At 44.2% G+C, this 26,731-nt stretch overlaps 1 protein-coding gene across 1 annotated transcript in view; it reads right to left on the bottom strand.

The window, feature by feature from the left end:
* Positions 1–26,731, bottom strand: part of prkar1b (protein kinase, cAMP-dependent, regulatory, type I, beta) — a 215,645-nt gene that overhangs the window by 34,127 nt on the left and 154,787 nt on the right. The window contains exons 8-9 of the mRNA XM_078558889.1: positions 16,796–16,856; positions 6,246–6,367 (exon numbers count right to left, since the gene is read on the bottom strand). Of these exons, the coding sequence (XP_078415015.1) occupies positions 6,246–6,367; positions 16,796–16,856 (183 nt within the window). The remainder of the gene's footprint in view (positions 1–6,245; positions 6,368–16,795; positions 16,857–26,731) is intronic.

Below are 26,731 nucleotides of genomic sequence, written 5' to 3' on the forward strand. Positions count from 1 at the left end.
CACTGAATGAGGATATTGTAAGTTTGATCCTTATCCAGTAGCAGTGAATTATGTGCTTCAGTAAATAAAAATGACTACAGAGTCTCTTCAACCTCCAAAATTTGTTAAAAGATCAAAGCCAATAAGCTCAAAAAATGTGCACATGTTAAGTATTGGATACGGTATATAATGGTATAATCAACAATTCAGCTACACAAAGCAATACATCTGTCAAGCTATCTTATTTGCCATAACATCTTGGTACATAGTAATGATGTCTGAATAGTGATGACAATTCTTCACTCAGATTTCAAAAATCTCATATGTGATATTTTCACAGCTTTGGAACTGAATAGATACATTCCACATCTGTTTGGCTTGGGAAGGTTTGAATTTGTGTTGATACAGTGTGAATGAATGGAGCAGTGGGAAACAAGCATTTTGAAACCTCCAATATTTTAATAGCTCACTCCATTAGCTTCAGTAATTTAACTCCTGGCAGGCACATTTTATTGCTCCAATGATGTAACCGTTACTTAAACAGTAAGTAAGGGGAAAAAAAATTAATGGTAAAAATATCAGCATTCATTAGCCTGCATGATATCCTTAAATGATGAAAATGGAAGTCTACAGACCTTCACTTACATAATATAGCAACAGTCTTCAAATCAGTGTTAGAAAACCTAACAAAGATCCCTTTTATCACCAAAGTGGGTTAAAAGATCTGAGTTGAGCACTGCAGGCTAGCAAAGGTTTCCCTTGCAAGAAAAAGTTTCTTAAAGTAAAGAACATAATTACATGGAACATAAGATTGTGATATTTACATTGTGGTGTTATTAATATTGGAGTTAGTTATTTTTAATGTAATTTGTAGTGTTTAAATGCATTTTCAATTTTTAGTTTAAAAAAGCTGTGGGATTGTTCTACAACAGTTAGTAAAATAAATCCCAAAATCATGTCTTGGGCTAATTACAATGCACAATACTAAGTCTGGCTTAACCATATGGTATAAAAGCCAGAATTGACTTGTCAGCATTGGCTCAGTGGCAGGACTCTCATTTCTTAGTCAGAAGGCTATTGGCTCAAATCCTATTCCTTAGACCCAAGCACATAATTTAGTCTGGTACTTCACTGCAGTACTGAGGCACGCTACACTGTTGGAGGTGTTATCTTTGTGATGAGATGTTAAACCAAGACTCCGTTTGTCCTCTCAGGTGGACTTAAAAGATCTCATGACACTATTCAAAGAAGAGAAAAAGATTTCTCCTGGTATCCTGACCAATATTTATCTCTCAATCAACACCTAAAATAGATAATCTGGCCATTTATTTCATTGTGGGACCTTGCTGTGCACAAATTGCTTGCCTAGTTTCTTATAACAGTGACCTTAAAAAACTATTTTCTTGGCTATAAAGGAGGGCTTTTAGGCATTCTGAGGTTGTGAAAGATGCTATATAAATGCATGCTCGTTCTTTTATTTACTGTACAACATGACACCACAACAAAAAGACAATAAAACAGTAAATTGAAAAATGAAAATGGCAAGAAAATGCTCCATTTCTTTTTAATGTAAAGAATGGAGCTCTTTAGGTGTGTGTTCCAAGGTAGTGATCAGTCTTGGGGCTGATATAGAACTTAGATGCTCCTCCAGCTCTTCCTCTGCATTTTATATCATCACAAATCCTCATCAGCATGGTCTTGCAACATATTCCAGATGATGTATTACATTTGGGCAACATGGCATAAGCATTCTGTCCAGATGTGTACTTCAATAATGAAAGCTCACACTTTTTCCAAACAAAATTTTACTAAAGTTTTAAAATAAAACACAAATACCCATGCTGGTTTCTTAATTCTATTTCACCATAGATCTCAATTTCAACCATGATCTCAGGAAAAGGGAGAATGCTTCTCCATAAGAGGCAAAAAAAAGGAATGTCATTCAGCATTATTTACTGCGCCAGTTCAAGAGCATCTCTGGCAAAGCTATGGGAGGCAATTGTTTGCACGGTTAACCAGGAAATCGAAATAATATATGGGTGCGTGCACATACATAGGCATGAGAGAAGAAAGTGTAAAAAAAGATAAGTTTGAAGTGGCAAGCAGGGGAAAAACAACATACGGTATTATTTGTATAAAGCTAATATGCCATTATGTTTTATTATGTAAGATATTGGCAAATAATAAACACCTAAATGTATGGATATAATTTAAGAGATACAAATTTAATGTCAGAAAACAAATTATGCTCCTTTTGTCTAGAAGTACTTAATGTTCAGACTTGGACTATTTTATAGCCTATATGGAGTAGATTCTATCCAAATATAAAAATCAAAATGCCTTTCCCTTTTGAAGGTGTAAGTTGGGTAAGTGTCAATGAATGGCTAGTATTTTTTCCAAATAGATTCTAGGTAATTAAAATCAGTAGGTCTCCCAATGTCACTAGGTGACTAGTTCTTGGGTGTGGCTTTACGTATCCTTCATTTAATCAACTAAACAGTGGAATAAATGGGCAGAGCTGGCATCAACAAAGGAGATCCTCTTGAATGTCAGTCACTGTGATCAATCTGTTTTTACATTTATCACAGATAGTTCTTTCTCCTCCCAGTCTCTATCAATCTTTCCAAAAACATATCACTGGGGAAAGTTTCAACTGCTGGGCACCCGTTTCTCACCTGAATAAGCAAATGCACTTGTACTTCCCTTGCGCCTTTTGTGTCCTCAGCACATCTCAAAGTACTGTAAAGCCCAGCAATTCTTTTTGAAATGTCATTACTGTTTTAGGCAAGTAGGCAGCTAAGGAATGACAGATAGATTATATAAATAAATGTAAACTATACACTTTGAAATACTTTCACGGCAGACTGTAGCTGTTCAAAGTGGCTCCCCACCGCCGACCCAAGGGCAATTAAGGATGGAAACTAAATGCTAGCCTTGCCAGCGACAATCACATGCCATGACTGAATAAAATAAATGAAACGTACAGAAGAATGAAAGGCGCAAAAGGTCTTGACAAGGATTACGGTGAACCCAATCAATAAAGTTTCATTCCCTTTGGCCTAGGGAGATCTGCCAGGATTGCCATTCCAAGTGTCAGCTTGGCACAGTGGATCTCATCTCTGAATTACAAGTCTATGGATTCAAACTCCAAACCATGATTTGTGCCCAGCTATCTAGCCAGTGCTGAAGGAATGCTGGATTACCATGCTGCGATTCTTTGGATGATACATTAAACTATTGGTTCCAATGGTTCAGGTGGATGGAACCTATTGTTGCACTCCACAAGAGTCAGAAAAGGCACTGAAATAGGGATAGACATACCTCTGTAACCTCAAGTTTATTTACATGTCCTGTGTGTGCCATTTGTCCTGTGTGTGCCATTTGTCCTGTGTGTGCTCCTATTCTGAGGAAGAGGTATCTGTCATCATTATTAGCTGAGGAGGGGGAAGTTAAGAGTTAACCCAAATTGAAGAACATTTATATATTTACGCTTAAATATCGAGCCACAGCTTTTCATCAGCTGGGACATTAGCAATCACCTGCTGGAGTAAATTCAACTCTAATGATCTGATGACTAATCAGTAATTTTGTACAACCAAGATGTTGCACCTATCAGTTTTTAATGACACAGCATAGCATTCTGCAAAAATTCATGATTATCCATGAAGCAGAACCACACATTACAAAAATAAAATTTACATCTGCAAGAAGGGGAAATCTTGTCATGCTAATAGTGATCCTGGAAATTGAACTCAAGTAATTTCACATGATATGAAGGTAGGCATCCTTTAAACTAGTGCTAACCAACTAGTCTTTGGGGAACACTACATCTGCTATCCTGATTATTTCCCTGCAGGGGAATATCCTCTGTCCTGAGGTCCAAGATGAAACAGAATCTATTTTTTTGAATAAAGTTGTTTGACATATGAAGCACATAATAAAGTCTAGTCATGGTGTTGTTTAGACACTTTCAAAGAAGAGGAGGATCTTAAGGAGGTACATGATAGAATCAGTAGTTTAAAACAATCTGATAGAGGGTTTTCTATTTGTTATTCTAGACACACTACGAAAATTACCAAGACAAGTGAAAACACAAAGGTCAAAAATATCCTGGGAAAACAAAATGCAAAGTGTGCCATCAAAGTGCATTGAATACTGGATGTGCCCTGCCCATCATGCTGGCAAAGGAACAGCCTTTGCACGTGCAAAGTGGATGCATCTGTCAGGATCTCTCAAGAAATTTTTGCCTAGATATACATGGAAGTCTTGCAAAGCAGATCCATTTGATACATGCTTGCAGGAAAAGCGCAGGAGACAGTGATAATAGCCAGGCTCCACAGTAAACTTAGCACTATTATTGATCCTTCTCTTCTCACCATTTCCAAGTGCTTTTCAAGTTTTCTGTACCAATAATTCTTGTCTGAAAACTATTAGATATCATGCTGGGCAAACAACAAAATATTCTACTTCAAATGGTTGGGGCAAATGAATTCCATACGTATTTCATCTGATATTAGTACAAACACTAAGTTAAAAATCACATCTTCACTGTTTTCATGCAAGCCTCAATAGCAAAAGTTAGACTGTTAGACCACAGGGGTTATCAAACCCAAGCTTAAGTTTACTCTCAACCAATATTCCTGAAGCAGGGTCACCAAGTAGTGATCACAGGATCATAGGGCTGGATTTTACGGCCCTCCACTGGGTGTGCTTTTGGCAGAGTGGGGGGAACATGTAAAAAAAAAATGGGTGGCTAGCCCACTGACTTCCCGCCCAACCCTGACTTGGTCCCCATAATACGGTAGGCGGGCAGGGGCTGAAATCAAAAGCCCACGCACCATTTAGACAAAAACTCATTAATGGGCAATTGAACTTAACAAGCCAATTTACCCAAATATGACACTGCCCCACATCTTAATGTGGTTGCTGTGGGCAGGTGGGCAAGAGTGGAGAGTTCGCTTCTTCACCATCTGGGATGAAAAAGCAGGAAGGAAGGAGGTGGTGCATCTTTTAGGATGATACCACAAAGGCACCCCCCACAAGATAATACCACCTCCCCCTTTGCGCCTCCCCGCCTGGTCTCCAAAACCCATCCTCCCATCCCCCTCCTTAGGGTGTCTGCTCCCTTCCTGCCCTAAAAGCCCAGGCTTAACTTAGTTTAGGATCCGTTGCTCTTCTTCCTGTGGCCTGCTTGCAGATTTAATAGCACCCACTGCTGAGCGCTGCTGGGACTGTGAGAGCCGCTGACCAATCAGACTGGCCAGCAGCTCTCATGGGCGGGACTTCCTCCTACTGGGGAGCAGAATTCTCACTCATTGCATGTTAAGGCTACTGACAGTGGTTAGCACAGCTGGTCGGCCTTTTTTTAAAAAAGTCGGTAGGTTTTGTAATGGGGAGTGGGGTGGGGGTGCGAGCAACATGCATCCCTGTAAAATTCAGCCCACAGATTCTAATAATGCATAAACAGGCCACTTCAACATTCTTTCTTTATAGGCGAAATTTTACAGCAGCAGGATTTTACGTTCCCGCCGAAGCCAATGAGGTTTAGAATGTCTCGCTGCATTTTACGGCCCCGTCCCCGCTGAAACAGGGCCGTAAAATTCTGTCCTATAAAGCAATTACCTTCCTCTCAAAAGAATTTACGGATTCAGCTTCAATATTTTGCAGCTGAGATTTCTACTTTTGTACCATCCTCTGCAAACAATTTTTATAGTCTTTCCTTAAATTTTTAAAAATGATTTTTGTAAATTTGTGCCCGCAAGTCACCATCTTGCTGTGCTCACGTCCATCTTATCACTACCCTTCATAATCTTCAGGACCTCCATCATATCATCCTTTAGCCGTCTCAGTTTTAATGAAAAAAGCCTCACGTTTGCAGAACTAATTTAAATCAGCCACCTCATTACCATAATAATGTAAGACTAAGAAATATGCATGTTGTGTAGCAATGCATGCTTGTAGAAAGCAATGAAATGAAATAGATGACCTTGTAAGTAGCTCAATGAGATTTTTTTAAAAAACAAAATAAGGCCCCTTCATATTAAAAGTATCAAATTCAAATTGAAGTGCTTCAGTTTAGTCAGAAATAGTAAATATAAACAAGGTTTTAGGAAAACAGGATAAGAAATTTTCTAGCTAATACAGTTTGCTTTGACAGCTTCAGGATTAACTCTTTATTTATAGGATAAAAAGTTGCTTCTTAACTGGGTTGCTGTTGAAGCAACAGGTGTAACTCATGTTTTGTGCAGTTCATCCTAAAATATTACCTCTGTGATAATGAAGAAGTCATCACCTGGTTCACCCTGGACCACAATTTTCTCCCCGTCTTCAAACTGGACAGGTTCCAGTGCGTCAGCCACTGTCAGACGCTCCCATTTGTCCAATGATTCTACAAGGTGCAAAAAACAACTCATCATTTAATATGGTTAATGCATCTTGTGGATATGTTTTTTATATTCATTCACTGCAGGTTTTTGTCATTTTACTGTTTTGGATGAAGGGTGGATTGGGAGGGTGAAGGAGGACAGGCAAGCTATATCATCATGTTCAATAAAATGACTTTAAAGAATTGTTATATATTCAATTTTCTTGAATTATAGTTTCTTGCCTACATAACAACAATCATCCCACTTCAAAGTATGTAATTCATTGTATTTGAAGTAGTTTGGAACATTAGAGAGGTGTGATAAGGCATTATATAAACACAGTCTCTTTCTTTCTTCTGATGCTTAATGAATAAACATTGAACTTACTGAAAGGGAAATTCACTACCGTAGACACAACTAAGTTAGCCCGGTGTATAAACTGACCCGGTTTATAAAATGACCTGATTCCTTTCAGCCCCCAAAAGATCACATTTTTGCATATACTTGGCATATAAGTCAACTCCCGTTTTCAGTGATGACATGCTATATTCACATTAGTAGTCAGCCTCAATTTTTTACACCATAAATGGATGTTTTACTTATTGGTACCTTTTAACTGGGTGTAAAGGATCAAGTTGGTGATACGGTCTACGTTGTGAAAATGCATGGGAGTTTAAGACACGCCCATACAGAGCAGATGTGGCGAACAACAAAGATGGCGACCACCCAGACCAGTGATTCACTTTTATACTCAGCATATAAATTGACTCCCCTTTCTGGAGGGATTTTTCAAGGCTTCAAAGGGCCACTTATATACTGACATCTACAGTAATTATTAATCCAATTAAAATATATACAGAATCTTTTGTCAACTTTATTTGTGAAAGATGTGATTATACAAGTAGATAATTAACTTAATTCCAGTTATCACTGGAACTCTGACTCAGTAGTATCTTTGGAAGATCAATCTTTCTGGCAAGGTCAGGCAGTTGGATTTAAAATGGATCTGCCAAAAAGCTTACGTCGTGAACAGAAAGATTCAAACAAACTTTCAATCAGTTAAAATCTGAGAATTGCTCTAAATGTCAAGGATCTACCTACCATACCAAAACAAGAGCAAAATACCATGGATGATGGAAATCTTTTTTCACCTAACATACCAGTTTGCCACTGCATGATGAAATGCAATTGGAGCTGTTTCAAAGAGGTAGCTATTCAAAAGGCCTTTAAATGTGGGAAGAGATACACCATCATGGACACTATTATGATAACTGTGGCCAACAGATATGTAACTTGAAGGAACAGGTTGTATTACAGCCTCCTGATGCAAGGCTATGCCGTCGGGACTCTTTTTAAGGCTAAGAAATAGTGCCTATGATCATTCAGAATTGATTAATGCTGGCCTAGTCAGAGACACCCCCATCCCAAGAAAGGATTAAAAAAATATTAGAAAATCTAGCACCTTGTACAGCAAGTGTAAACTTGCGTTAGTTGGTGACACTTTTAATTCCAAGTTAGGTTATAGGTTCAAAGCTTGAACTAGGGCATAGGCACATCAACCAGGCTGACATTTATGCAAAGTACTGAAAACAAGTGCTGTTCTACAGACATTGAACAGAGTTATCACCTGCTTGTTCTGCTGGTTTTGGTAAAACTTAAAGATCCCATGGCAATATTCAAAGACCAGAAAATTTTCAGTGCCTTGGTTGGCATTTCTGCCTCAACAAACACCATCAAAAAAGATTAGCAGGTCATCCATTTCTTTATTTTTGGCAGTACCTTGCCTGGTGTAAAATGACTGCTGAATTGTCTGCTTAACAATAGTCACTTAGTTCAAAAAGTAATTTACAACAACATTTTTAAAAGACAGGATAAAACACTATACAAATTAAAGGCCTTCTTTGTAAAGACTCTTAGACGAAAGCCCTGCTAAGTTGATCATTTCAGTACAGTTGCTTAACCTCAATGAGGTTTCAATCATTGACGCACCAAAAAAGAGCACCTTGTATTAAAATCTAGAAAGCCATCTAACACAATCTCACTGCAAGTGCACTAAACTATCTTTTACTTCAGTACCAAGTGTTACCACATTTGGTTCAGTTCAATTAGATTTAGGGTATTTATGGAAAAGGACGAAGATATTGGACAAAGGGCAGGAATAAAAGTTTTCAATTGAGGAAAAGCTAAATTTACGAAGCTGAGTTGTACTTAGTTAAAGTGAAATGGAAACTGCTATTTGATGGTAATTCAGTGGCAGATCAATGGGAGACATTCAAGGAAGAGATAGTGAGGGTTCAGAGCATGTATGTTCCCAAAACGAAAAAGGGTAGGACTAACTAATCCAGAGCTCCTTGGATATCAATAGGCTTAAAAGAGAGGATAAAGAAAAAAAATGATGCTTATATTAGATGCTGAGGGCTTAATACTGCAGAAAACCTAGAGTAGTGAAATTTAAAAAAAATTAGGCAACAAAGACGGCATGAAAAAATATTAGCAAGTAAAATCAAGGAAAACACAAATATTTTTTCTAAATACATAAAGAGCAAGAGGATTACTAAAGAAAGAGCAAGGCCTATTAGGGACCATAAGGGTAACCTATGTGAGAAGGCAGAGGACATTGGTATGGTTCTTAAAGAATACCATGTGTCTTTTTTCACAAAAGAGAGGGATGAATCAGACACTGCAATTGGGGAGCAGGAGTGTGAAACAGTAGATAAAATTAACATAGCTAGAGAGATAGTATTAAGGAATTTAACATCTTTGACAGTGGATAAATCCAGGCACTCGGATGAAGTGTATTTTAGGCTGTAAAGGGAAACAACAGCGGAAATATGAAGGGTATGACCATGTTTTCCAATCCTCCCCGGCTACAGATAACATTGTACCATTCTTTAAAAATGGAGAAAGGGATAGACCAAATAATTACAAGCCAATCAGCCAAACCTCGACGGTGTGAAAATTATTGGAAGTACAAGATATGGTCGGTGGGTGTCTTTGTGGCCAGGAGGTTGTTTCTAGTGGGGTTCCACAGGGCTCAGAACTATGTCCCTTGCCCTTTGTGGAATATATGAATGATTTGGCTTGAATGTCAGGGGTATTATTAAGAAATCGGCAGACGAAGCAAAAATTGGCTGCGTGGTTGATAACGAACAAGAAAGCCGCAGGCTAAAGGAAGATATCAATGGATTAATTGGCTGGATGGAACAGTGACAAATGGGGTTTAATCCGGAGAAGTGTGAGGTAATGCATTTGGAGAAAACTAACAAGGCAAGGGCATACTGAGAAATATAAAGACACAGGGAGTGCATGTCCACAGATCCATGAAGGTGGCTGGACAGGTAGATAAGGTGATCAAGAGGCATATGGAAAACTTGCTTTTATTAGCCAAGGCACAGAATATAAGAGTGGGGAGGTTATGCAGGAGCTGTATAAAACACTAGTTAGGCCACAGGTGGAGTATTGAATTCAGTTCTGTATTATAAGAAAGGTGTGATTGCACTAAAAAGGGTACAGAGGAGATTGACGAGGATCATGTTACCAGGACTGGAGAATTTTAGTTATGAGAACAGATTGGATAGGCTAGGGTTGCTTACTTTGGAACAGAAGAGACTGAGGGGAGACCTAATTGAAGTGTATAAAATTATGAGGGAGTTTGGGCAGAGTGGATAAGAAGGCCCTATCCCTTGGTTGAGGGGTTGATAACCAGGGGCCATAAATTTTGTGTAAGATGTTGGAGGATTAGAGGGGATTTAAGCAGAAAACTTTTCACTGTGAGGGTGGTGGGAATCTGGAACTCACTGGCTGATAGGATGGCAGAAGAAAAAACCCTCATAACATTTAAAAAGTACTTGGACATGCACTTGAAGTGCCATAACTTACAAGACTATGGACCAACGGCTGGAAAGGGGGATTAGGCTGGAAAGCTACTTGTCAGCCAATGAGGGTACAATAGGCCAAATGGCCTTCTTCCGTGCTCTAAATTTCTATATTTCTACAATTCTATGAACTTGACAAGGAATGAATGATTTTGACTAATCCTCCGCATGGCAAAGAAGAAGTTCAAATCTGATGGCTGGTGACAACTAGTGCATTGTAAAGCAACTCTCTAAGTTATCTGCTGACTTCCCAGGCTTTGTTGACAGTCAATATTGCCTTGCACAGTCAATATCTACCAATGACGGAGGGATTTTCTTTGACAACGAGATGAAAGACCGAGAGATGGGACATATCACATCATGTACAATGCTTTATCATTAGTTAGAAGACCTTGACAGTGCTCATTAAAAGCACACTGATTGCCTGAAATGAGCCAAGGCAGTAGTGGGCTCCAGGAGGGCATAGGTAGGTTGGTGAACCACAGTAGTAACAGTATGAATGGCAACAACCAGCTGGAGGCAGACAAGAGCAGCACAGAACTGGATGGCATTTGAGAGCCAGCAGACAGTTAACGAAAAAAATGAAAGCAGAGATGCATGCTGGGTAAATAGTAGCCAAATGGCAGAATTGAGAAAACCTAAAATGAGGTTTAACCAAAACCCAATACATTGTCGCTGGGTCAAAATCCTGGAACTCCCTCCCTAACAACACTGTGGGTGTACCTACACCACAGGGACTGCAGTGGTTCAAGAAACCAGCTCACCACCCTTCAAGGGCAATTAGGGGTGGGCAACAACTGCTGGCTTAGCCAGCGACACCCACATCCCATAATGAATAAAAAACAAAGAAATAAATAAAGGAGCTTTGGTAAAAATTCATAATTTAATTACATCATTAATTTGAAAGAAATCACCATATCAAGAAAGGCCAGGAATCTCAAATTAAATACCTTAAATGGGCAGTGGAAAGGAATCTTTTTTTTGCAACATTAACAATCTAGCTCAATGTGCCATGTCTGCAAACCAAGGAACATTTCAACTAACTTGATTCAATTTTAAACACCAGTATCCACGTCCACAACATCAGAGCTTTGTTCCAGCAAAATGGCCAAAGATGGAGTTAAGCAGGCTTGCTTATGGAAGCGGCCATAGCAAGGATGCTAACGACAGCAGGTTTTCCAGGGTGGACAAGAAGTTCAATCATGGAGGGGACAGGCAGACAGCACAAAGGCTGCTGAAGCAGGATAATTTTTAAATAATAAAATTCAAATGGATGTTATTATGAGGGACTTTCAGCTTTAAATTTTAAAATTAAAAATACAGCACTGAAACAGCAGCAGATGGACCTCCACCAGATGGAGGTAAGCTTGGGCACAGGTCTAACAGGCTCTAGGATAGAGTGTGGCATGACAGGCAAGGTGTGCACTTCCAAGATTGAAACTTCTTTCTCAATATTGCCTAGTGGCATCACAGCCCAGGGTTATTAAGCAATTGCACACTTCATGCTGAGGTTTTCCATAGGAATTGGTCTACCTGGCAGTTTTCAACAGAATGCTCACCCCACAAACAAAATTTAATATTTAGATAATGAGATAGATATGAAAAACAAAATACTAACACACATAGGGCAGAATTGTCCCAGATTTGCAGAAAGTACAGAAAAAGGATGTTTTACCCCTGGCCACAATAGCGGCTTTTTGCACCATATCGTCCCATTGCCAGTGTGTTCCGCCTCATTAATTATGCATTCGTGGGGAACATGCTGGCTTGCTGGCAGATGGGCTCAAATTTGCCCGCCACACCATGACTTCTGTGCTCCCACGCTCCGGCCGCCATTTTAAACCTGCACCAGAGCGCAGCCTACTTCATGTCTTCAGACCAGGATTGCTCCAAGCGACAAATGGTCCCAGAAGCAAAGAAGACAGCAGCCCCCCAAATTCAGTGACACCTCTCTGGAGCATCTGCTGGACACAGTTGAAGGCCGCCGCTCTGGCCGCAAGAGTCCATCAGAGTCACCAATCCGGCCTGGGAGGTGGTAGCACCATCAGTTAGCACCACCAGAGCACAGAGGAGGTCAGGTATCCAGTGCAAGAAGAGGATGAATGCTCTCATCCATTCTGCCAGGCTAAGTTCAACCATCTCATCACTCAGCTCACACACTCACGAACACACCACATATCCACAGCGATCTCACACCTCAAAGGGCAAAGCACTAACTCTCACACACACCCTCACATCTCCATCAGAGTCATCCTCTGGAGCTCACGTCCTCATCCCATCCATGGTTCTGCTTACCACGCAATCATTCCACACAGTGCCATGCGTCCTGCTCAAACTCTCTCCATCTATTTTCATGCAGCGGAACATGGCTCACAACAGCAGGGAGAGGCCCCAGACCAGGGGAATGGAGCAGCCCACATTAGACCCCTCACTCATTTTGTGGAGGGTGCCATTGCGCTGACTGGTGAGGGCATTGACTGTGCCTGCAGCAACAGTGAGGTCGGCGGCAAACACCCACATGAGGATCCTGCACTACATCACCGCTCTCTCAATGCAAATGTGAGTGCTGTCTTCTGCTTTTGACTTGGCAGCCATGCACGAATTATCTCTACTTTGGTTCACAGGGAGCTCTGCCAAACAACTGACACCCTCAGCCAGCCAGTCCCTCAGCTCCATCTAGGTCCTCACCTTTGGCTAAGAGGACAGCTTCTCCATTGAAGAGTTGGAAATAAGCAACCTGGAAGACCTGTCACAGCGCTTACCCACACCGTCCACCAGCACAGAGACACACACCTCAGTGGGACCTAGATCTAGCACAGGCTCGGGTTCACAATTGGTGGTCACTGCATCGACAGCAGCAGGAGGAGGCAGGCTCAGCCGAGCTCCCTGGCACTCAGAGGACTGCTGGGGAAGAGGTATTTATCAGGCCCAAGTCGGATGACAAGCCTCTGTATTTGGCCTTCCAATTCATTGTGGAGAGCCAGCAGAAGGCAGGGGAACATTAAGCAGAGCTGTTGGAATCCCTCAATTGAGTGGCATATGTCGGAGGAGTGCATCTGCCTGCTCTCTGATGAAATGGTATCCATATGTGCATGCACGGAAGTCTCCATGGGAAGGATGCCAGATGCCATAGAGACCCTGGTCCAGCAGAACACGGAGATGCGCACAGATCTGCACTCCATCACGTTAGCCACGGGTGAGTTCCTACAATGATAACACGAAAGGGAAACGGGGCACTTCGACATCCGCTCAGGTGCTCCTTTCCCTCAAGGTGTCAGGCCGGGGCTCTCAGGCACCGGAAGGGAGGAGGAGTGGCAGTTACATACCCCTGGGTCATCCGCTGAAGAGTCTCAGAAGCTGTCCTCTCCCTCTGAGTCTCCTTTGCCTGTGACCCCCCTCAACATTGTCCTCTGTCGCCTCAGAGGGAGTAGCTGGCCCACAGGAGGACAGCCAAAACAAGCTGGGATCCTCAAGGCCTCATCTCTCCAGAGGGTGCACGCCAAAGTCATCAGAGGCAACAGGGCCAACAATTGCACAGGCTGTCTCCAACTTGCTGTGGATGTCAGGACAGCCTCTCGAAGAAGTGGGAGGTCTGGAAAAATTAAGGATTTCTGATCACAAGCAGTTGCAAATTTTGTCACTTTATAATCTGAAAATATATTCACTTTCACTGAATAATGTGTAATGGTATATTACAGCTTCATTGCCAGGGTTTGCGAGTCCTCCCGCTGCATTCCCCAGCGTCCCCCACTAGCAGTTCAGCTGCACAGAGCTGGACCACGAGTGATTCTGGAGGGAGAAGTGTGTGTGTGGCAGGGCCTTTCGAAGCCTCATGCAAGCATTCTCCCACACAAGCGGAGCCTTCCTCCATCACACTCATCTCAATGTCCCAAGCATTTTCAATGCTGCCTGCTGGGGTTCTCTTTCAGTTGTCTATCTGAGCTGGCCTATATCTCCACCCATCCACTGATTGCATTCCCATGCTGCATCTTTGCCCACCCAACACGAGGCTGCACATTCTTTCGATTTGAGAAAAATGGTAGTCGTCACATTTCCGCTTGGCTCACACATTTTTCCCCCTCCCCAAGTCTCCCATGTTCTTTCCCCAATCACTGTTGACCCCCACTACCCCCACAACCCCACCCAACATCACTTTCTTACCGTCAACTACCAACTAGAACACTTTTCTTTCCAGAATGTCCAGGTGAACATGAACGTTCACTGCCTTCTTGAAAATCCCACCCCCATCCACGTTGACCTCCCCAACCTCCTCCTTCCCATCCCAAGGGTCTGTGTCTCCCTCCGAGTCCCCAACAACTGCCCTTGCCGTCCCGTCTACCGATACCGTCGCACCCTCAGCCTCTCACTCCTCTGGCTCACTCTACCCCCTCTCATTCTCACCATTCCCTCTTACCACCCCCACCCTCAGTTCGCTCCCCAGGGGGCAGTCATTCACTGCGCAGACCCCTCCCTGCATGTTCACCTGGATATCCTCCTTCCCCTTCCTCCTTTCCCCCTCCCAGACTCCTTTCCCCCTCCCGGACTTGTTCCCTTACACCTACCTCCCCAGTTGCCGCATTCTCCCCCATTACACCCTCCTACCCCCATACTCCCTCCCCTCACCCCCCAGCACCTTCAATTCCCCCCCTCCCAACCTTACCCCCCACCCCCCGCCGCCCCGGTACACCTTCCTTTCCTAGCCTCTTGGTACACCTTCCTCGCCTACTCACACAGCTGGACTTTGCTCCACCCCCCATGCCAATCATCCATAGCAGTCCATGGCCATAGCCGTGACGTCCTGAAGCAGACCCTAGAAATCAATAGAGACCTCCCAACTTCTGTGAGCTGCTTCACAGCTGAGCTATGTCCATGAGAATCCACCCAGCATGCAATACACATGTTCCTCCAGGGTCCAGGAGCTGCAGGGCTCCAGCATCCTCTGCTCCGTGGTGTCAGCAAGGCCCTAACAGTGAGTCCCGACTTCAGTATGTCACACTCGTCAAGGCGTGTTCTGGGCTGGCGTGTTTTCCCACCGATGTAGGCGGTAATTTTGACATGAGGGATGATTCTGGCAAACAGGCAAGATGATGAGATGCAAATGCATTGAAATTAGGTTCCTGACGTTGGGAAAGGCAGCCCGTCATTGAAGGGCAGAGCGAACGACCGCAAACTGGTTTCACGACGGCGCAAAACTGATTTTTGGCCTTCTCGCCATATTGTTCACTCATGCCCACCATGTTGCCCGACACCAATGGGGACGGAAAATTCCGGCCACAATCTAATGATATTGATTCAAACTGTATTCACACTAGAGTTCATCTTAGCTAGAAACATCCCTGACATCAAAAATGTATCATGGATACGAAAACCCAACGTTCCCTCCTATACTGATGGCTAATTGATTATCAATAATGGAAGGGCGGAAAGTTCATTTCATAAACAGATCTGAAAACAAATGTAACTTTAGGGGATTAATTCTTGAAGTATTTTCACAAACAAGTTTTATTTATATTACCAAAGATCATAGCCTGTATTTTCAGCAAGTTAATTGGACAACAATTTCTGAAGTGAAATAAAGCCTTCTTAAACTCTTTCATAATATTTATAACATTATTGATACATCCTGCAATCACTAGACCAGATACGCAAGCAGTTTTACAAAAAAAGTATCTCTGCACAAAAAAAAGACACCTGAATAATGTAATTCAATTTTCAAAAATTACAGAACCTTGGTCAGAAAGTTGAGGAGGCGAGCCTAATAAAAATGAAAATAAATAATGGGAGATGGTCACTTAATGTCAATTTGAAGATGTATGCTAATCAATTATAATTATTTCTTACACTCTCTGTACCTTAGAAACTACAGTGTTATTACAATGCTAAAGAATCATTGTTATGTAGCAATGTCTTTTCCCCCTCTAATGGAATTTGCATCCTGCTAATGGTAATTGATCAGTGGTGATTACATCTTTACTTTTTAATTACTGAGGGGCTAGATCATGACCAAATTTCATGGTTAGCTAAATAATCAAAAAAAAAATCTTAAGCAAGAAGTTAAATGGATCTTTAAGAATGCCTGACAAACTACAGAAGCATTAAAGGAAAGAATGCCAACCCACTCAACTCTTGTGTTAGTTTGCTTAGCCTATGAGAAGACACACAAGAGGGTAACACCATGTTCCTGGGGGATAAATTCTCACATCTTAATCAGACTGTGACTAAATATTTCAGTTGATGTCATGGGCTAATTTACTACACCATCCTTCTTTCCAGTTGCCCACAAATGAAATCATTACAAGTATATCTATTTGTATTAAACAGCACAAGTCAGTTCAGACACCTTGCAGGATAGAACTCAGACACAGAATTCCACTGATGGTAGTCAGTGTGTGAAAAGTTCCCAAATGTCAACCACTTCACATTCTTTGTGCGTTGTGCCGCAGGGGCTACTTGAGGTCAGCCACAGGATAGTGTTTTTTGGCCCTTGAGTAAAATGCTTAGGTATGAACAAAGACTGATCTCCAGACAAACTATATGTGTGGCAATAACCAGCATTAACCACAGTTGACAACTGACCCAAAATGGAGACCTTGCTCAGGAATTCCTCATACATCTTCCGTTTTCTCAGCGTGCTACCCTAATCAAAAAGAAAGAAAATATAAAAGTTAGTAGATTTGATTTGTTTCAGCAGCTGCTACTTATTTTCTTTTGAGCAGTTAAAGCCCATCTATCTGCTATCTAGCATAAAAGCCTTGGGCAAGAACTTTGGCAAAAAGAGAAGACACACCAAAGCGTATTTTCAAACCTGACAAAAGAAAATGACAATTTTCCTCCGGATAAATGTGCACCAAATTTCGCATTATCTAATGTGTTAGAATACCACTTTATAACTGAGTTCATTCAAACATCTTAACCAGAAAATGGTCAATTGCTGTTAATCTCTTATTTAAATTTATTTCAAGTTCATTCTTAACTATACAAAAAAATAGTACTCATTTGATTGCAAAGGATATGTGATGCACACACTTCAGATTATTAATCAAGAATGAATTAAACTCATTTAGATCTTCTTCAAAACCACTGCTTTGTGGTTCCCATGGAAAAAGAGACTGAATTACAGAAAGGAAGCTCCTCCCCAAACAGGGAAATCCCTCAGGGTGCTAAAGAATAAAACTGAATTTGATTTATTCAGTCACTGTAATTAGTCTTGATTATAGGGAATAGCAAACCCTATATAAATTATAAACAAGAGTTCTGGTTTTCCATTTTCATACAAAAACAGAAGGAATCACTGAATGCAATCCCCAAAAACACCTGGAATCCCATGTGATAAAAACAGAATTTGACTTACTAGACACCATAAACCAGCAGCCTTGCTAACCTTTAATTGCATATTTGAACAATTACGCTCATTCATACAGGTCAGCAAACCTTCCCAAAACAATAGATATGGATGATCCTACAAGGTTCACTTATTCTAAGCCACCTTTACTTACTAACTGCATAAAGCATGGTATGTCATCAGGGGCTGTTTATAAGGCTAAAAGAAGCAAAGCAGTATAGCAAAGGGTCACAACACTGACATTTTAAATTTTATGAGGCCTGACAGGTTATACTCATCCTTTGAACCTGAATACCCTAAAGTTATTCTACATAATCTTGTGTGTATACGTGGTTATTATTAAGGTTTCTGTACTGTTTTCTGCCTGAGGGTAGGCAGGAGAGGAGAGACACTACAAAAACATAGCGGGAGATAATTTTGATCCAAAATTATATGGCAAAAGAAAATTATGTGCTAGCAAACTGAATTACTTCTAAAAAATTAAATGTGATGTTTTATGGATCATTTATTCAGGAAGAAAATCTCCAAATCCTTAGAGGGAGGACTGTAAAATATTGCCTTGGTTTTATTTGTTTGTTATTGTGAAAAAACACATATCAAGCTTAGTTACATTTTTAGTTGCATATTTAAAGTTTCAAGGATATTAAAGCAAATAGTACATTTTACAACCACTATTGCATTTTAGTACATGCAACATTGGGCGGAATCGTCCCAGGCTTGCACTAAGTGTGGTAATTGGCGTAAAAAAAGTCATCGTACCTGCCGACTGCAATGGTGGGTTTTCGCGCCATATCCCATTCCTGACTCATCCCGCCTCATTAATAATGCATGCATGGGAAATGCTCCGGATCGCTGGCGGGGAGGGCTCTGATTCACCCGCCCTGCCGTCACCTCAGGCCTTCAGTAATCCAGGTGCCATATTTAAAGGGTGCCTCTGCGCAAAGCTAGTACTTTCTAAAGGATCGGGAGCTGCTGCAAAGTCATGGCTGCCAAAGGAAGGAAACATGTTGCCCTCAAATTTAGCAACACCTCCCTCAGGCGCCTACTGGGCACAGTGGAGGCCCATTGTGATGTCCTCTACCCTCGCTCTGGGTGAAGACCAGCAAGCAAGGTCACCACTCCAGCATGGGAGGCGGTGGCAGCAGTGATCAGCACCAACGGCCTGCAAAAGAGGACAGCCACCCAGTGCCGAAAGAGGATGACTGACCTCCGTTTCACCAGGGTAAGTCACTCTTCTCATCACTCTCAACTCACACAGTCACAAACCCATCACACATCCACAGGGATCTCACTCACTGCAAGTTCAAGGGACATCATCATTCACACACTCACATACACCTTCATCTCTCCTGCGGATTGTGTCCTCATCTCATCCATGGCACCACTCATGATGCACACATGCCAGGCATACTTTTCATCTGGCCTGGCAGGCATCCTGCTTAAACTCTCTCCATCTGTCTTCATGCAGAACAAGCTGCCACGTAACAAAAGGGAGAGGTCGCAGACTGGTGGAGGAATGCCCGACATCAAGGTCCTCACAGACTTTGAAAATAGAGTTATCCAGCTGGCCGTGACAATCTGGACAATTCCTGTGCTGACAGTGATGCTTAGCCAAATGAGGAACCAGCAGTGCAATGTCGATCAGACAACCATGCTGTGAGCGAGTTACCCCGTTCCACAGTCCCCTGCCATGCCTTCACGGGCACATTTGGGGAGCAGACGTGGGGGTCCATGGGCCAGGTCCTCAACTCAAGTCCAAAAGACATCTCGGAAGAAGAATCTGATGACACCCTAATTGAAGACTCATCACAGTGTTCACCCACATCCTCCACCAGCGCAAAGACACACACCTCGGTGGAACCTAGTTCTAGAGTCATAATCTGGTGAGCACATCCCTTTGTCTGATCCACAGCTGGCGGAGACAAGGGCTTCCCAGGTTTCTGGCACTCGGGGGACTGCTGGAGGCCAGGAATCTGCTGAGTCCAAGTCAGATGAGGAGCCTCTGCACTCGGTCATACCTCAGTTGCTGCAGCTGCAAAGGCAAGCTCGGGAACACAAGAAGGGATGTCCACTGCACTCCTCAGACTGCAAGGCACGATGGAGGAATCTGTCCGGCTTCAGTCTGAGGTGATAGTGCCGGCATGCCAAGGCACTGAGGTGAACACTAGTAACACGACGGCCACCATGGAAACCTTGATCCAGGACATCGGTCCTGTACTGCTCCACGGACTGAAGTCCATTGCTGACACCATAGTTGGCCTCCTACAGTGTCAACGAGAGAGGGGCGGGGGGTGCAGCTCGATCTCATTCCAGCTTCCCCTTCTCCTCAAGGAGTAGGCCAAAGGCCGTCAGGCACCCACAGGGAGGTGGGCCAGCAGCTCGATAGCCTAGGGTCATCCACCTAGGTGACTCCAGGTATGTCTGGCTGATTCAAATCCCCTCTTCCTGTGGCCCCAGCAGCTCCAGATTAACAGACTGAGGAGAGTGCAGCTGGCCCACAGCAGGACACCCAAAGCAGGCCAGGCCCTCCAGAGGATGTCCGTCAAGGTCATCACAGGCTGCCTCCACCTCCGCTGTGGATGTCAGGTGAGCACCAAGTCATAGCAACAGGGTTAGGAAGGTTAAGATGATGTAACTCTTTCAGAGTCAAACAATTAAACTAAGTTAACAAAATAAGGGGTAAAGTAAACACAGCCCCTAAGTTAGGTTAGCTGTAAAACCAAAGACAAAGTTTAAAGGAAGCTTACAAACATCAAATCAAAATGTGATTAAGAGAGTCGATAAAGCACCCCAGCCTCCCCCCGGTGCCCACCGGGCATGGAAGGCCTTGACGGTGCCGGCAGACACCACGTGCTCCCTCTCCAGGGACACCCGGCCGCGAACGTAGCCGCGGAAGATGGCCAAACAGTCGGGTGGGACGACCCCCTCGATCGCCCGCTGCCAGGACCTATTAATGGCTAACTTGGCCAAGCCCAGGAGCAGGTTCACGAGGAGGTCCTCCTCCTTCCCGGCCCCCCTCCGCATCGGGTGGCCGTAGATCAGGAGCATGGGACTGAAGTGCAAACAAAACAGTAATAAAAGGTTTTTTAAATAATTGAAAAGGGAGTGCAGCCTACAACACCCGATATAAACGTGGTTCATGGACTCCACAAGATCGCAAAAAGGGCAGGTATCTCGGGAATCCGTGAACCGATACATCCTTCGATTGTAGGGGACTGCTGCATGCAATACCCTCCACCCCAGGTCCCCGATGGAAAGCGGGAGGACACCTCCGTAGAGGGCCTCCCAACGGGGACCTCCGCCGCCGGACGGCAACAAGGCACGCCAGGGCGTGTCCAGGCAGCGGGCAAGGGCAAGGAAGTGAAGGGTATGCAGCAGCAGTACATACAGGAAACCCCTCCGCGCCGTGCTAAATGACACAGGGAGCATTTCCCCAAGGCGGCACATATTGCGGGGCACCAGCACCCGAGGGAGGGCTTGGGATTTGGGGCCAATGTGGAATTCCGTCCAAACAGGGGAACGTTCAGACTGAAGACCACCGCGCACCTGGGCCACCTTGAGACCCAGTATAATGTTGGGACCGAGCACGACCGTCCTAAGGTCTTGAATGGCATCGGCCACGAGCCAGATGCCCAAGGACGCATGATGCGCCAACTCCTGCGGAAGCATCCAGCCCACTCCTCTGCCACCCAGCACGTCCCCGATCCTGGTTACCCCAGCAGCTTTCCTCTCCGCCAGCCACTGAAAAAGACGGAGGGGCGGATTCCTGAGCAGCGGCTCTCTGACGATAGCCGCTAATCCTGACGGGGGAGAGCTGCGTCGCGAGGCGACCATGTTCCCGACTTTGATCAGGTCCTGGTAAAAGACGGGTAACGCCTGCAAGGAGCCACGAAGGCCCCTCAGGTCTATAAACAGGAGCTGCATGTCATAATTCAGGCCGTGCACCTGGCAGAAGAAATACGTCGCCAGGGCACACCATCTCGGAGGAGGCTCAACGTAAAGGTATCGCTGCAGGGCCTGAAGGCGGAAAGTCGCCACCTGGGTGCAAAGGCACACCAGCGTCTGACCGCCCTCCCTAAGTGGGAGATTCAGAACCTCAGCAGTAACCCAGTACAATCTTTTGTCCCAGAAGAAGTTGATGAGCATTCTCTGGATTTTTGTGACACAGTTGGGGGGAGGGGTCAAAGTGACCAGCCGGTACCACAACATGGTGGCAATCAGCTGGTTTATGACCACAACTCGACCCCGGTTAAGAAGACGTAGTTGCACAGCCTGGGCGCAGGTGTTAATCACTTGTACATAATGTTCACTATTGTAAGTAAACTCCCAAGAATGTCTCCTTGCCTATGGCTCCTTGTTATGATGGGCAGTGTTCGTGTCACTCACGTGTGAAACCTTGGTTCCTGCACAAGATAAAGGCAGATGTCTCAGTCCCAGGCCGCTTCCCTGTGCAGTATGTAACCTTCAAACCAAAGTGATGGTCCGGCTTCCCACTCACTGGACACATCAGTGATGCCTGCACCTCGACGGTGCTTGTCGTAGCTACCAGAGTGTTGTGGGCAGGTGTCACAGAGTTCCGTCATTCTCTCTAAGTGCTCTCAGCACCTTTGAGGTGGGGCTGGCCCCCCATCTGTTCAGCATCTGTGACCGGTGACAGTATTCTCATGAAGGGGTCAGGTGCTGAAGGCTAACAAAGGATCAGGTGCATTTAAAGTTTCACAGGTGCATCTCCATGATATGACCCTGATCACAGAGCGCAAGCGAGCTGCTAGACGCGAGTCAGACATTCACAGAGGCAATATGAAGATCTATGGAACTGCATGTTGTCATCATCCTCCTGGAATCTAGTGACTATTAGAGCCTCTGCTGCATCGCCATGATATGAGCCTGAGCACTGAGAGTATGTGCACTGCTATCAGCCACACAGGAGTCAAACGCTCACAGATGCAAGGTGAGGATGTCAGAACTGTCCTCACTACATCTCATCATTATCCTCCACGATTCTTGTGGCAATGGGGGCCTCCCGAGCACGCCTGCCTGGTCTGACCAGTGCAATGGCCACATTGTCGGCATCCTTGCCTTCGAGGACCTCATCATCGTCATCCATCTCATCGGACGAGGCGTGCAGCTCTTCCATCTCCTCCTGAGCCAGGTCTTCCCCCTGTTGCAGTGCCAGGTAGTGTAATGCATAGCAAGTGACGCTGACGCGTGACGTCCTTGGCGGACTGTATTGCAGTGCTCCACCAGACCTGTCAAGGCACCGGAACCTCATTTTCAAAATGCCTATCATTTGCTCCACCAAGTCTGGATTGCGGCACGAGCCTCATTATACTTTGCTCTGCTGCAGTCTGAGGCCACCTCACAGGTGTCATCAGCCACGTCCTCTGTGGGTAGCCCCTGTCCCCGAGGAGCCAACATTGCAGCCTCTCTAGGCCCTGGAAGATGTCAGGCATCTGAGACCTGCTAAGTATGTATGAGTCCTGGACACTCACTGGGAATCGTGCGCAGACCTATAGGATGTGTTTGTGGTGGTTGCAGACCAGCTGAACACTCAGCGAGTGGTAGCCCTTGCGGTTGACCTTTTTGACTGCTTATTGCCACGGAGATCTAAGCACCACATGAGCAGTCGATGCCATTCTGCATTTGTGGAAAACCAGAAGCGCTCTTGCTTCCTGGCTTTCCTCATCCCAGGCAAAATGCACAAAGTTCTGTGCCTTTGTGAAGATGGCAATCTGTGACCTCCTTGATACACCTGTGCCTGGAGATTTGTCAGATCTCACACTGGGCTCTTGAAAGGAGCCACCAGTGTAAAAATTGAGTGCCGTGGTCACTTTCACGGCCACTGACAGTGGAGGCCCTCCATGTCCCCATGGTGCCAAATCCTGCAGCACGTGGCATATGTGACCAACCAGTTCCCTAGACATGCGCAGTTTCGCAGACACTGGTTCTCAGTCATCTGCAGCAATGACAAGCTCCGCCTACAGGCCCTGGATCTAGTGAAGCACCTATGAGCAACAGCATGTTGTGGATCTTCAGCTGCGTGCACAGCACCCCCCTTCATCTTGAGGGAGGTGCTCCTCCCTTTGCTGAGCCAGGCACCTCTGCCGCGTTCTTCTTCTTTTTTGCTCACTATAAGCCATGAGGCATATCACTAAATCACCAGGCCCCATGATCCTGATGTTCTCCTCCTGCAGGGTAAAAGAGATGCGTGGGTTAGCGTAGGGGTCATAAGAACGTCTCTTGGTTAAATCTGAAGGCCCCTTCACGCATGCAGGAGAGTGCTGGCCACCACTTGGATGGCCAGTGTGTAGTGTGCTCACTGGCTGTCTGAACCCCAGCCACCTCCGCCTCACTCCACTTGACCGATTGGCATCAGCTTCGGTCACTGCACTACATGCTGCGCTCTCAGCTCAGGCGCAGACATTTTCCTAACCCACACTGTATGGCTGCAATATTAGCTTGAACTATGATGGATACCGGTCCAAACCTTAATAAAGGCACTGGAAGGGGCTGTGACCACCCCCATGGCAGTGACTGCGCTATGGCTACCTTTTGCAAAGGGATTCTACAACTTGTCTAGTTGGCCAATTGCTCAGCTGCCCCCTAAAACGCATATTAATTTGCAACCTTCGCCCGAGGAGTAAAAAGTTCTGGAGTGTTTGGTGGCACTTCCATGCTTTTGCATTGCTTGAGTGGGCAGAAAAGCTTTGGAAGAATGCTCACTTTTGACAAGCTTTTCCAAGTGCGTGGCCGCTTCCCTCACCACCCCACTCTTCCACCACCCCCGGCATGTACTTGAGTACATCCTTCAATCTGTTCTGCCTTGCACCCTCACTACCAACCCCCCCCCGGCCTGACCCGCACTGCAGCCCTTGCCCCGGCACCACACTGAAAGCCATCCGGGAAAAAGCGACTTGCCTGTGCTCGCCCCAGATGCGCGGCGCCTCTTCCTTGAAGTCCTATGGACACGCTTGCAAGTGCTGCGCAAGGTTGTGTGCACTAACCTCCTCAAAATTCAGGTCGTCAGGTGCACATTGCTTATGGACAGTTGTGAAACACGTCGGTGCCCTGATGGTCCAGCATGGGGTGATTCCAGTGAGCAGGGCTTATAATGAGATGCTAAAGTATTAAAATTAGGTTCCCGATGTGTGGCGGCGGCCGCAGATGCAGCCCACCAATGATGGGTGGAGCTGATGATCGCAAACTGGTTTCATGACAGCAAGAAACCAATTTTTGGCCTTCTTGCCATATTACCCCCACCCCGCCCGCCTTGATGCTCGAAGCCAATGGGACCGGACGATTCTACCCATCATGTTTAGAACTAATTTTTAATGCACAGGATAAGAATATGCCAATTAATTGTTGTATGGTGTCTAATTTCTTCCCTTAGCAGCCCTTTTCTTAGTTTTTAGGCTACACACCATCTGGGTCATAAATGCAAGTAACCCCTCGCCAAAGCCTCCACCAATGATGTTCTGAGCCTGCACCAGAAAGTAGATGAAAATGTTGTAGGAACAATTCTCATTCCAATTTTTTCACTCAGATGGCAACTAACAACCAAGATTTGGAAACTGGCTAAGTCACAGGTCAAATTTGTGTGTGATAGCATTTAGTTCAATGCCACCACCACCTCTATCAATGCCTCAACTGCCTCCGTGCTATAAGATTGCTAGTTTCTCATCCAGTTTTGGGTGATTCAGTTTCCTCCAGCTCAGTGCTAGGAAGGCTGAGTTCATTACCTCGATTCACCACAAATTCCATACCCTTACCATTAATTTCACCCATGCCCAGCGACTATCTCAGGCTGAACCAGACTGTTCACAATCTTGATGACCTGTGCAGCCAGAAGTTCAAACTCCAAACCCTCTCCATCACAAAGATCACCTCTACTTCATACACATAACAAGAATTCACTACCTCCTGGCTCAAGTACCCAAACACTCTCCTTGCTGGTTTGCCATCCTCCAGCCTCCAATAACTCCAATTTCTCTAAACTATTTAACCTGTTCTGCACCACGTCATACTTGTTCATCATTCCCACCTGTGCTGATCCACATTGGCTCCCCAAACCCAATGCCATAAATTTAAAGTTCCGAAGAAGGATCATAAGACTCAAAATGTTAACTGTTTCTCTCTCCACAGATGCTGCCAGTCCTGCTGAGTTTTTCCAGTACTTTATTTTGTCAGATTTCTAGCATCCGCAGTATTTTGCTTTTTACATAAATTTAAGAGTTTTGTTGTTGTCTTTAATTCCTGCATGGCTTCATCCATGAAGCCATGCAGGAATTCTCTGCAAATTCCTCTAGCCCCAAATCCATGCTCCCTTCCCCCACCTGCCTCCCTGTATTCCTCGACTTTGACCTCATATGTATTCCTCTCTGCCACTTGGGTCCAATATCTGGAATTCTTTCCTTAAATTTTTCTAACACCTCTCACCCACTTCAAAATCCATCCCTTTTGCTAAGGTTTCAGTTGTATCCTGTTTCCTACACTCTCCTTTCCATGCTTGCTGTCAGTTTTCCATACATACCTGTGCATTGCATTGGATGGTTTTTATGTTAAGGGCATTTTAAAGTTGTTATACCCACCAAATCATTGAAGTATAGATGATTTTAGAATAATTAGTATAGAGTTATACATTAGAAATATGTATATAATTTAGCTCTGCAGGGTGGCTATTCTAGAAATATGAACAAGTTTGTGCTTAACTTTAACCCAACTTCAGCAGTGGTCGCCATACTATTACGTAATTAAAGCAAGATTTTGTTTTAAGAACTTTGGATTTAAAAGGTTTTCAAAACAAAAATGAGTTTGGATTTAAGATGTAAAGGATAGCGCCCAACTTTTCACTCCTGATGGGGAACTTCCAAGAGGGCATATCATGAATTCTGATACACTCAAATGAATGGCTGGAAGACTCTCCATAGTGTGTGCCTCAAGTTCCAACATGCATTTCTGGCTGATGAGATGCCCTGTCAAGAGTGCAAAGGTAGAAAGTTATCCCTATAATGATGGCATTTACATTTTTGAGAATACTATACAATACTACAAGGGTATTTGATACTTTTTAATTCCACAAATTTTCCTTTTTGTGAAATAATGGAGAAAATGAAAAAGAAACACCCTGGTGTATTCTCCACCAAATTTTAATTCATTATTGTGCTTTTTGA

The sequence above is a fragment of the Cetorhinus maximus genome, chromosome 15 (assembly GCF_964194155.1).
Source record: "Cetorhinus maximus chromosome 15, sCetMax3.hap1.1, whole genome shotgun sequence".
NCBI lineage: Eukaryota > Metazoa > Chordata > Chondrichthyes > Lamniformes > Cetorhinidae > Cetorhinus > Cetorhinus maximus.